The sequence below is a fragment of the Rhopalosiphum padi genome, chromosome 2, assembly GCF_020882245.1.
Source record: "Rhopalosiphum padi isolate XX-2018 chromosome 2, ASM2088224v1, whole genome shotgun sequence".
NCBI classification, from domain to species: Eukaryota; Metazoa; Arthropoda; class Insecta; order Hemiptera; family Aphididae; genus Rhopalosiphum; species Rhopalosiphum padi.
The window spans coordinates 59,488,530-59,501,795 of NC_083598.1; the positions used below are offsets into that span (position 1 = coordinate 59,488,530).

The following is a 13,266-nucleotide window of genomic DNA, read 5'->3' on the forward strand; positions in this document are numbered from 1 at the left end:
ATGGTAATATATTTTATGTACACACCGAGGTAACTATATTATATTTCACACGTTCAGATAGCCATTTTCTTTCACTTTGCTATTCGACAGCTTCACGCCTATAACGTGTACTAGTTAGTCAATATTAAATAATTTAATGTCGAAGTTCAAATTAATTAATTTTATTTTCTCTTTGGGATCTTGACTGTTTGTGAATCAAAATAATATACTATACTAAAAATACTAACAATAAACAGTTCGCTTCTACGTAACGATTTCATACTATAATGTTCTAGCCGTTACATTAATATACATATAGATTTAAATATAAGTACTATTAGCTTAAAGTGTTTAAACAAACATATACATTAATAATAGAGAAGATAATAAAAGAATAACATAATAAAATATACAAAACAAATAGTACATATGCATCTCAAATGTATATCTACAATAAAGCAATATATTTAAATGTATGTTTCTCAACAGTAATCTATAACTCTATGAATAAATTCTAAATTTATAGTATAAATTTAAAAAAATAAATGTGATATTGCATTTTTAGTAGAGTTAGTTAAAAAAAAAAAAACTACACTAATTTCAATCATCTATAAAAAGCTCAAAAATGTACAAAATATTATACCTTGTCTAGAAAATACTAATATACATATTTAGTGAAAATTGCAAGTATTTATGGTAATCATATTTGAATCATGATAAAAATTAAATTGATTTTGTCAAAAACTAATGTTACATAAATATTTAAATTTTTTAAATAAAGTTCTATTAGATGATGTCAGAAAAAACACAGATCATTGTAAAATTAACACATACAGTGATCCGCACGTTATCGTGTAATGGCCGATTGTTAAGTTCAATATTCAAAACTGAATAAAAAAAATGAATGTTATAATATTATTATAACTCATTAACGTTTATAATTTGTATGTTAAGACATTTCTACGTAGATCGCTGAATAAATGAATGTGTATCTCACCCATAATGATTCACGATGAATATTATTATACCATGTTTATAGTAGCGGCTAGACAGTGACTCATTATCTGTTAATTTTCGATCGCTGTATGCATTTGTCTTGATTTATGGTTTGTACTCATTTATTTTTTGACTGACAACCACTATGAATATAATGTTTTGCTTTATCATTCGTTACATTATAATGTTTGATTCGTTTCATTTTGCCAATTATTAGCCTTTATAGTTTTACAGTCGACATACATTATATAGCATATTATTATACACTATCGAATGTGTTATAAGTTCCTAAATATGGTATAGGTACTACATAACTAAAATTAATGGGAAGCAAAATATCACAAAATAATTTTTCATTCAAATATATTATAATTAATAATACTATGCCAATTGACCTTTGCTAGTGGTATCATATTGTGCAGTGCAACGTTTGATGTGGTTCGAATCCAACGCAAGGAGTCGGATAAGCAACCACAACAGCCACAAGTCAGATGTATTATACTGTACAGCAAAGGAATTCAAATACATTCAGAAACTTTGCCGTATATTATATTGTAATCAATCGACTAACCGAACGTTGACGCAGTAACTTTCATTTCTATTCAACTTTATATCTGTGATTCAAAAGTAAAATATGACCGCTTAATGACATCACTTTTATGTTCAAGCGAATTGTTAATGGTCTATTAGTGGTTGATGATTGTCTGGAGTTCCTGTGAAAAAAAATTATTTGACCATACGACTCATGCTTATCGCGATAAATCACTTTTATTTTCACACAATCGCACATCATCAAAAATTATAATTTCTTCAGCAGTTAAACTTCTGGCCATTAAAATTTTAAAGCGGTACTCAAAACTATAAGACATTTACATTTCTTTAATGAATATCTAAGCAAGTTATTATAAGTACTCAGATATACGGATTGTAATATGTTAATATGTTTTATAACTAGCTGAGTATCTATACTTATGTTTTTTCTGGCTTATTAATAGGTAATTTAAAAAAAAAATTTAAATAAATAAAGAGTTTAACAATGACATTACTAAAAATATTTTTACAGTTTACCTACTTTTAAATATTAACAGCCCTATATAAATTTTACTCCAACAAATGTATAGATTTATCGGTTGCAATTCACAAAATGTAAGAATTAATATGGTGCAAATAAATATTAATATTTTGATTTTAAACAACAAAGACGACGTAAATATTATCAATAGTTTTTCACAGCATGTTAACCAACCAAGAATATTCATTGAGTCGTTAATAAATTATACTTATAATATAATATTATATTGTATATTTCATATATTATTATGGTGTGAATAACTGATGTAAACCAATTCACAATTAATTTAGAAAATAAAAAGGATAAATATAATAGACTGTATTGACTATGAAACAAATTACTCACGTATACGTAAATATGTATGCATGTAATATGTATAACTTTTAGATACAACGATATTAATAGGTAGTCAAACACTTATGACATAAACCACAATACACAAATGACTTTATTTATTTCGAAATACCACACAGATTTGATGCAATACTAGAATTAAACCAAATTTTAACAATCAGATAACTAATTTTCCTTGAATAATATTATAACCTATTGCAAAATGTGTTAATTTAAAAATAAAAATTGTTACTAAAATCAGAAGAAACATAAATTAGTACAAATTACAAGTACCCTTCAAACCTGGATATTTAAAAAAGTATATAATGTTACAAATGACGTATAATAAAAATTGTATTACTTTCGAAAATACTACCTAACTCAATAATTATTAGCTTGTGTATATACAATAAAACACCTGTAAGTAAATCAAAGATAAAATGACCCACATATGTGAGAAGATTGTTGCGTTTTGAAAGTTTAAGGCGTACAATTTAATACTCTGATATTTAATACACCACTTCAATAATATTATGCTAAATACACAATTTTAAGTTTTTAACACTTTGTAGCTGATGTAACTTTGTAACACTTTCTTTTCTTCAAAATGATATTTTATCAACAATTTCTACTTGGCTAATAATAAAGCTCTTATAATAATTTTACCTTTGATAATCTATGGATGTCAAGCACCATATTTATTTATGACTGGTTAGTGTTTAGCCTCCCAAATACCTATTCATTATTTTGTTAATTTGATTTCCATAATAATAATCCTTTTAATTCCAAGAAACAAATTTATTAGTTTTAGAATTTGAATTGTCGTCGTAATCACAGCAAGCAACACTTTTTGAAGAATTAATGCTTATACAAAATATTATAAACTGCTACGAAATTGTTTGTTATTTACACAAAATAATACAAAAAATACAATGTATAATAAATTATATAAATAAAGAAAAAAAGAACAATAAAATTAATATATATTTTTTTTAATTTTATTAAACATTTAGTATGTTTTGCCAATTTTAGATTTTGAGAGGAGAGATCAACGTATTTATTTTACGATAATATGTTTTTCGTATTATATCCCTTCAACATTTCCAGTAGCTAACATAAATTGTTTCCGATAGACAATTAAGTTTACATTTTGGTAGATTAAAAGTAAAAATTCTCAGTATTTTCAAAAATAATTGATAGAAACAAAAATATCATTAGGAAAACGGAATTTTTTTTGCATATTTTTTGTAATTTAAAAATAATGATTCAAAAGACTTAAAATCTTCAAAAAATATTTATATCAATATTTATCAATTATGAAAATATTATATCATATACATTTTATAATAAATTCATAATAATATATTGGTGTCTTTTCTATAATATTATAAGCTTAAATTCTACTTTTTTCCGATTATATTATGATAAAATGTTTAACTGCGAGTGAAATAGTTTGAAAATGTTATACGAGTTTCTTCGTAAGTTGTTTAATTATTGTATACACTTTTTTTTTAAATGTTTAAATATTTACAAAGCTCGTCAAAACCAATATTTAAAATATTCTGTTTTTAAAAATGTATATAATTTTAAATTTTAGCACCTATAATAAATTAAAATGTAATAAAAGCTGTTCATACATTTTTTTTGTTCTGAATTTAGATTTGAAAATCTATACATAATATTTTGTAGAGTAAGCTTAAGTGATTACATTACAAGAATGTTGTTGCTAGCAGATATGAAGGAGTGTCGCCAATAATTGAAATTCAAATGTTGACAACATAAGATATTTAAAAATATAAAAATTATTTATTCTTGAATAATTTTTAATATTGTTCAAATTACTACTAATTTTAAGCTGATTATAGATCATTTTTTAATTTTTCTATTTTATTTTTTTTTACGTACTTTGATAATAATAATTTATATGTTAAGCTTGAATAATATATAAATGAATCATGAATCCACATAAATTATTTTATAGAAATTCAAAAATATTGAAAATATATTAGTAAGTATACAGTTTTACAAAATTGAATACTAAACGAAAAATAATGATAGTGGATATTTCAATGTAATTTAAAAGCTGTCATCCCTTGTATCTTAAAACTTTTCGCTTTTTTTATTTTATAATACTTTTTCTAAAAAAAAAAAATGTTCAAAATATCAAGATTAACTTGACTTAATAATTGCTAATAAATATTATAATAATGACTACTTAATAAATATTCTTTGTTTTTGACTAAAATAATTTAAACCTTATTTATAACTAATAGACAAATAAATTAGGTGTAGCAATATAAATATTATACAATTATATGCACTAAAAAATATAGGCTATATAATAGTTCATATTTTCTGTTTAAATGTTTTTTATTTTTTACTTTGATTTATTTTTATATTACTTTTCAAATTCGACATATTGTATTTAACTATTCGTTTATTTCACGACCTACTCAATTACGAGTGACATTATAGAAACTGTCCTTTACAGAAAAGCTTTTTTATCGGGATTGATATGCATAGAAGTGCATATTATATCATAGTATAGAATAATATTATTAAATTTACATCAATGTTATTTAGAATATTGATTTATAATACAACTTTAATTATTCATAATGCTATATAGTATTCATCACGAATTATAAGTGTAACAATTTATATATATATATATATATATATAATACCATAAGACATATAACATCCACAAATAAAAAATATGTACGATGGTATGCATTATATTATTTTCACTGACATAAAAAACTAATAATTTTCTATCATAATACTTTATCACACCACCATCGTATAACACACATCGTTTTGACCGCACATGTGAGGGGAACGCGTGATCTAATTGTGTAAACTTTCACGGGATTCATATTCAAATCAAATTTAACCTACTGATAAACTATCATCGTGTTGTTACATACGTTGTAATACAATGTTGGCTACTAAATTTGTATAGGTAATGATACTCGTTAATGTACAACAACCAATGCAGTTAAATGGCTGAATTGTAAATATATATTATATATATTAATGTCCGACTGGAAACTACGTACTATTCTGAATATTTTTCGCCTCTGAAAATCTATATCCAGAAGATCACCCACAAAATATGTTTAAAAAAATAAAAATATACTTTTAATATGTTGTATAATAATCATAATATACCACATTATATTATGTTTTGTGTATAATTAATAGTTTTAAAAATCACACATGTCTCATGTTTATCAGTTAAGCGATTATTATCATTTAATTCAATAAACATCAGTACATCACTATAAGAATACCTACTGGCTACTATTATATTATAGTATGTGTCTACAATCAACTTTCTAATGGTACCCGTCATTGATGGGTTAGGTTAGGTTAGGTTTTGAGATGGGCCATCAAACAAATTAAAACAAAGCATTTTATACAGTTATTAGTAGATACGTATATATGTATAGATTGTTATGTTGTATTAAAAATACTATAATTGATAATATAATAATTTTACTTAAACACAAAATTAATTTATTTCTGTAAGCTCTTCCAATAACTAAAATGGAGAAAAGGATTTCGTGAATAGAATCGATTGCAATATGGATGTTTAGAACTAATGTGTAAATGCTAAGATATTTTATATCCATTTGCATTAAATCTTAATCGTAATAATGTGTGTATTAAAATATAGTATGATTTTTTTTTATGTATCATTATGTTCATACATTGTACTATACAATATTTATATATTAATATATTATTCTTTTCTAGTGCCTACTTTATACAGTATTTATGATTGTTTTTTCTCAACAATTTTAATTAATACTAATTGCATAAATATCATTCATTCAAATGCTAAACATCTTACAGTTATAAAAATAAAAGAAGATAGATCGTTGTATGTTCTCAGCAAATATTTAAATGAGTATTAACTTTTTAATTTTTTAAAAGGTATAATATTATTATTTGAATAATTCTAAACAACGTGTTGAATGCCATTAGATTATAAAAAATAATTTAACGACTTATAGCTAAAGTAAAGTATTTAATATATATCAGATATTTTGCCTTGTGTTAATAGCAGGGCTTTAGATGTAATGAATTTACGTGTTGGTTTCATCATTTTATAGAGGATAGTTAAGTTTAAAAAAATATAGTTATATTATAGGTATAACCAATAGCTGATATAGGTAATGTATACGTGGAATTTAATTGTCGATTATTGAATCAATAATTCATTAATAGAGTACAATAATATACATATCATATTTTTGTAAAACTAATTAACTCGATAATTTTAGTACTTATAAACATAATCAAATCTATCTTAAAAATAGCATAATATCTTGACATTCTTCGTCATATTGTACATTTTATTTTTTTTTTATATATATATATTGGTTACAGTTTGTTTCAAGACGGTTTGATGATTGTGATTTTACTTGTTGTGGGGAAGTTATTTTTTTTAATGGTGAGAGTTGATTTAAATATAGCGATTTTTTTTCTGGTATACTTATTATAAATATTTGAGGTTTTGCGTTGTACGTACACTATCGTCATAACGTTATAGCCGATGAGCAAAAATACTAATAAAAAAACCTCATCATATATCAGTAACAAGACGATGATAATAATGTTTACGCAATCTTGAAAAAGATTTATTTGGAATCGGATCCGTAGCCAATTTTTTCACCGTGATAACCCACAGCCCTAATAATAGTCACAGTACAAAATATATCGTCATAGGACAGCAGCTGACTCGCACCTAATACCTAACACAATATTCTAGCGCAACCATGATATATATATATATATATAATATAATATAAATAAGTGTATACGATATCTGTGCACTACGAGCTCAGCAGTCTAATATCGTGTGATTATTGTTATTATTATTGTACTTTCGCATCGGTCGTCACGGAGGGTCGACTACGTTCTGTTTTTTTTTTCTGTTGCCAATAATCCGTCTCTCCCGTCCGTTTCTGTTTGCGGTCGCGGAAACGCGACGATTATCGCGGCACGTCGACAGCAAACACAGAGTGACGATTAGGTGTACACCTTCGACGGACGAGAAGCGAAAAAAAAACGGCCGCGGTCGTCGTCACATAAATATGGACGTCCCGCACAGACACGGGTCATACGTTGACGTCAACCCGGACGGACAGCAACACACGGACAAACAAACAAATAAACAAATAAACAAACATGTCGTCGTCGTCGTCGTCGTTGAAGTTCGCGGTGCTCCGGTCTGGGTGTCTGTGCGTTGTAGTCACGTCGCTGTTGCTTCTCCAGTACCAGCCGGTCGCCGGTGCAGCCGTCGTCCCGTTGTCCGTGGTCAGGGCGGCGTCCCAGTGCTCGGCCGCACCAGACACCGTCGACTGTTTAATGCAAGCCGCGGCCGCTGGCGTTGACGCGCTGGCCCGGTCCGCAGACCCAGTGGACCTGGTTCCGGGATGCGTGACGCTGGTCAAGAACGCCGCCGGCGAATCGGACACACTACCACAGCCGTCGCCGTCGCCACCATCGTCACAAACGGCCACGGACGTCGACGCCGGTTCGGCGCTCGTCGACTCGTTGACGGCGTTCGTCAAGTCCCGTGCCATCAGCGTCCGGGCGCCTGCACACTTGTTGGACTCACTCAAGAGCACCCTAATCGAAGGTACTTAAAATCAAATAATAGTTGTACAGTATTATTACAAGTTATACCGCCATAATGCGATAACCTTATCGTCTGGCCGCTCATTTTCTGTGCCGTAATGTTATTTTGTTTCCCTGTTCTACTGCGTAAGTATAGGTACTTATAAATATATTTGCTTTCGAAAAATTCTAACAAACCCCTTGTTACCACATGTATACGTATATAGGTACATTGTTAAAACATATTTTTTTGGCACCTCTAAACCTTCCATTTGTTGTTCGTTTATAAGAATTTTTAGAATTTGAAGTACAAAATATTATATTAATTATAAATAAAGTATGATAATTTAATAATAATACGTTAATAATACGTAGATTTTCAACGTCGTGGTTTTTAATTGAGTATTCAATAAATTTGATTTTAATATTATTTATAAACTTTATTTAATAATTTCCGTTTAAAATGGATGTATAACATATCCAATTTCTGCGGTTAACATAATAGAACCAATAAGTGTGAAATGTAAAAACAAATATTATAAATTTTAGAAAAAAAATGTAAAATACTATTAGATACTTAATTATTATACCTATTAATATTATAAATAGAACAATATAAATAATACAATTTAGTAAAATAGTCTAAAAATAAATTCTAGGGTTTTATTTCAAATACAAGCGATAAAAGGTTTACAACGTATCGATAAATTTCAATTTTTTAATATTTCAGTTATATTTTTAAACATCTCACAAGGGCTGTATGTTGTGGTGTAATAATATTTTTAAAAATGATATACAATCTATACATTCTAAACACTTTTTACATTACAACGTATTAAAGACTAAAAAGTATATTTTTAGAGCAGACAGTGGTATTATAATATTATATGGACTAATAAGTATAATTTGAACCAGCTGCTGGCTAGATAAAATGAACTAAAAAAACTAAAAACATATTTTTTTTATCTTTATAAACAAAATCAAATTTGAAAATTTGTTGTTGTAGAATATAATTATTATCTAGTGCAAATACGATCACCTACATATATCGAAGTGTTGAAATATTCACCTATAGATACCTATATTTTTAACGTAACTATTATGTTTTTATGAGCTATGTAGTAACGAAAAGATTATGATAACAATATGAAAAGAATAATTCACGTCTAACGTAAATATAATTATGTTATGTATGTTTACACTCCTTTCCTTATAGATACAATGGCTTATTTACTTATTGCTCTCGGCATTATACACGTAAAAAAGCATAAGGCGTATCTACAAGAAACAAAAAACGATATTATTATGGATTTATTGTGATGTCCTAAGACATGAAATTATTGCCCAGATAAAACTAATCAAATCGCTTACCATGATTCGATGAGACAATAATAACGATTCTATTATTATAATAATATACTAAATAGCTTCATGTTATATATATATATATATATATATATTGAGCATTCTGAAATATTTTCGGCGACGTAAACTTGTCTGCCGATTGTTGGTCATCTCATTGTTCTGCAAATAACGGAAATCTTTAAACACACCTATTACTTTTCACAGACCACATAATATGACAATAATTATAATAATTATAATTTAATAAAAACATACAACTGTTCGTGGTTTCACGTGACTTAAATCCTCAGTCATCCCCACTACAATTTTCATTTAAAAACCGTTATTCTTCGTTTGTAAATCGGTTCACGCCTGTTCGCACCGTTTTTGATTATTTACGATATTTGCACGATTGGACTTGGCACAATCAGTTTTGAAATCAACACCTTCATTATAATAATATGTATTTACACTATTTACGATTAATTATTTTTTATTTCATTTCATATTGCAAATGAGGCTGCAAGTGTGATAATATTAGAATAGAATTAGTCATCGTGATCAAACGTATCAGGTCATTGTAATTGTAAATCGGACGTAGTAAATCTGTTCACGAGAGTTGAATAAAGTAAACAAATAATTAAATGATTAACTGTTTTTGTGGGCCGTTTCAGCGCGTGGTAAGAAGGACAAGTATGCGGGACCACTTCTGATGGGCGCAATGATGGTGGCCGGTACATTGTTACCTATCAAGCTGGGTGCGCTGGCCATGATGAGCGGTAAGGCGCTGATGACCAGCATGCTGGCGCTCATGCTGTCCGCAATTCTAGCGCTGAAGAAACTAGCGTCGGGCGGCGGCAGCCACAGCGGCACCACGTACGAAGTGATCAACGTGCCGTCGCAGGGCGGCCACGGGCCGCACGGCCGTTCGCTTAGGGCGCACACTATGGCATACGGTCCACCGCCGCCAGCGGAAACCCTTCCGACGCCCACGCAATCGACCGACGGGCTATAATAATTTGTAGGGCCATTAAATTATTTTATTTTTCATACCCACATCGTATGTCTAATATATTTATTATTTATTGTAAAATTATGTGAACGCTAAAATATAATTGTACAGCGCATCATATTTATTATAAATTGTATACAATAATATTTATTGTCGTATTTTTAGTGGTTATTTATTTTAATTGCTGTTTGCTAAATTTATTATGAGTGTGTTATTATTATTATTATTATTATCAATTTGCAAGATTATACATCTTAATAAACAATAATAGCATACTTTACCTAAATTATTTTTCGTTGCAAATAAAATCGAAAAATAATTCTTTTTATCGATATAAGTATTTATCTGCGTTTGTCATTGTTTTTGAAAAATTTTATTTTACGGTCACCGACCATAATACACATCTGAAATATGTGTCGGTGGTATATTACTATACATTGTAATACGGTAAGTATATCGTTACCGAGTGCATAATATGATACGTACGATCTACAACAATAATACAAATATGTGCTGCCGTCCGACCGACTTGTCAAATTATGTGTGAAGAAGTATATATACAGTAATAATATTATGGCCATAACATTTATCGATATGGAAAATGCACTGTGCACCACAATAATATATAATGTTTTATTATGTAGATCGATACACGTGTGACAGCCAGCATGTGCATGTACGAGTAACTTGCGATTGATATTTTTTTTTCAATAAAACATGACGACTAAAGTGCCCTTTTTTTCTCTCTGGCACATTAGCAAAATAGCAAATTTAAAATTATCATGAATAATCTCGCGATTTATATGATATAAGCTTGAATTTACTCGACATCAAACTTAAAGTTGAGAACATCATAATATTATATGTTTATACGTTTGCTGTTTTATACGATATTTTAGAGTTTTTTCAATAAATGTTTATGATCGTTTTTAAATTTTTAAATGTATTACATACTCATAACTTGTATCATACAATATTTTCATTTGCACGATGCCGATTAAAATATAATAACAAATTCAACAAACAAACACAGCTGGTAATGCTTTTAATTTCAAGTATGATTTAGTTATTCAATTTAATGCAATAATAATGCTGATAAAACAAGGTTGGTTCTATCAGATGTATATTTGATATGTGACACACTCAAATATTTCTTCAAATATTTTCTAAATAAAGTACAATATTACTTTTTATGATATGAGTCTTATAAGTTTTCGAGGAATTTCCGTACGAAGGAATTTGATTTGAAGTTAGATTTACATTTACATTCTTTTAGACAATTTAGATGTTAATGTTTTTTATTTTTAGATGGTTAATGATGTGCTTATTCTTAAATTTTTAAATGATTAAGTTAATTAATTGTCCCGAAGTAATAGAAGTTAAATGACATTTAACATATACATAATACATTGTATATCGTACGTAGGTAACTCTATATATACACTCAATAATCTTGGACGTCAATAAACAATAAATAAATAAATAAAGTGTTGTGACATCCTTTGAACGCGTTTTATTAATCTAATTGTTACAGTGGTATGATAATTCTAAATCGACGTCGGTTTCAGGCTAAACGTATACTTAATCTCAAATCAATCTCATTCAAAACGAAACGGTTGGGTTGTGATTGTTATTAATGTTATATTTTTAAGTTTACAGATACTGCAGCGTCGAATAATATTATATAATCTGCATCGTAAAATTTTGTGACGTAAATATTGTATATTATAGGAGCTATACATAATAAAACAACGACCAATCAAAATGATTTCATTCAGCAAAAACTTGCAGTTATTATCAAGACGTTTTCAATTAGTCTATTTCAATATATAATATTCTATAGTATAATACAAAACTATAAAATATGTACAATTTAATGTCAAAAACAAATCATTATTATCATTCATTCGACTTTTGAAATAATTAAAATTCATTAAAATATTTGATTATTTTTTTTTATATATACATTTTGAACATACGACTTGAACTATATTATGCAGATAATAGGTACATTTTACTAGACCAACTTTACTATAAACTTAGGTACTATTATTTAATAGTATAAATAGTATATTTAAGTATAAAAATATTATGTATAAACAATTGGTTTCTGCTTAACGCGGGATAATTTGTTTTAAGTCACAGTGAAACTGGACATACGTGTTTCTATGTTTGTTATTTAAATTTCCGGATTTTGGATTTGAGCTAGTCGTATTTACTTAGTCTGAACTAAGGATAACAATAGATTAATTGATTTAAGATTTATGGAAATTGAGTCATTAGTTTTCGAGAATACGTACACCTCATCCAAACAACAACAAACAAACAAAAAATAAAAGTTATTGTGATTTTATACATTATGTTTATGAATGAGCACATCAATGATTGTTTTTTTTAAATTTTTTCGATATTTATACAAAAATACAACATATAAATAATATAATACATGAAGTTAATTTAAAATATTATATGTTTTGCACTTTGCAGTTCATAGTGGTTGCATACTAACATCTAACTTTTTTTTTTGCTGAATATGACGTTTTTTCATTTTATTATTATAATTACTGGGTAGAATTTTTTTAATCATTAACCATTTAATAATTGCATTTATTAAGTAATTGATCTAAAATCGTGTATCATTAATCATACAACTTATTGGTAAAAGTAATTTTCATTTCTACAACATAATATTATAGTTTTTCAGAGCATATTAAGACCACAAAAAAAAAAATTATAACGAAGTATATATTGTTTAGTGAACCATCACTAAGGGGTTTCTTCGAAGTAAATTACAATATATGTATGATTGGGACCAAATTATACATATTTATTGATTAAACATTGATAAAATATGTATGAAATTATCTTTTTTTTGGATTTAAAGTGGAGCGATAAATAT

The 13,266-nt window shown here is 27.5% G+C and overlaps 1 protein-coding gene across 1 annotated transcript; it reads left to right on the plus strand.

Annotated features, from left to right (window-relative positions):
- The first annotated feature begins 7,304 nt into the window (after positions 1–7,304).
- LOC132920711 (uncharacterized) lies at positions 7,305–10,606 on the plus strand. The gene is made up of 2 exons (XM_060983339.1): positions 7,305–8,033; positions 10,030–10,606. The coding sequence occupies exons 1-2, from the start codon at positions 7,580–7,582 to the stop codon at positions 10,368–10,370; spliced, it is 795 nt and encodes a 264-aa protein (XP_060839322.1). The 5' UTR covers positions 7,305–7,579; the 3' UTR covers positions 10,371–10,606.
- The last annotated feature ends 2,660 nt before the right edge of the window (positions 10,607–13,266 follow it).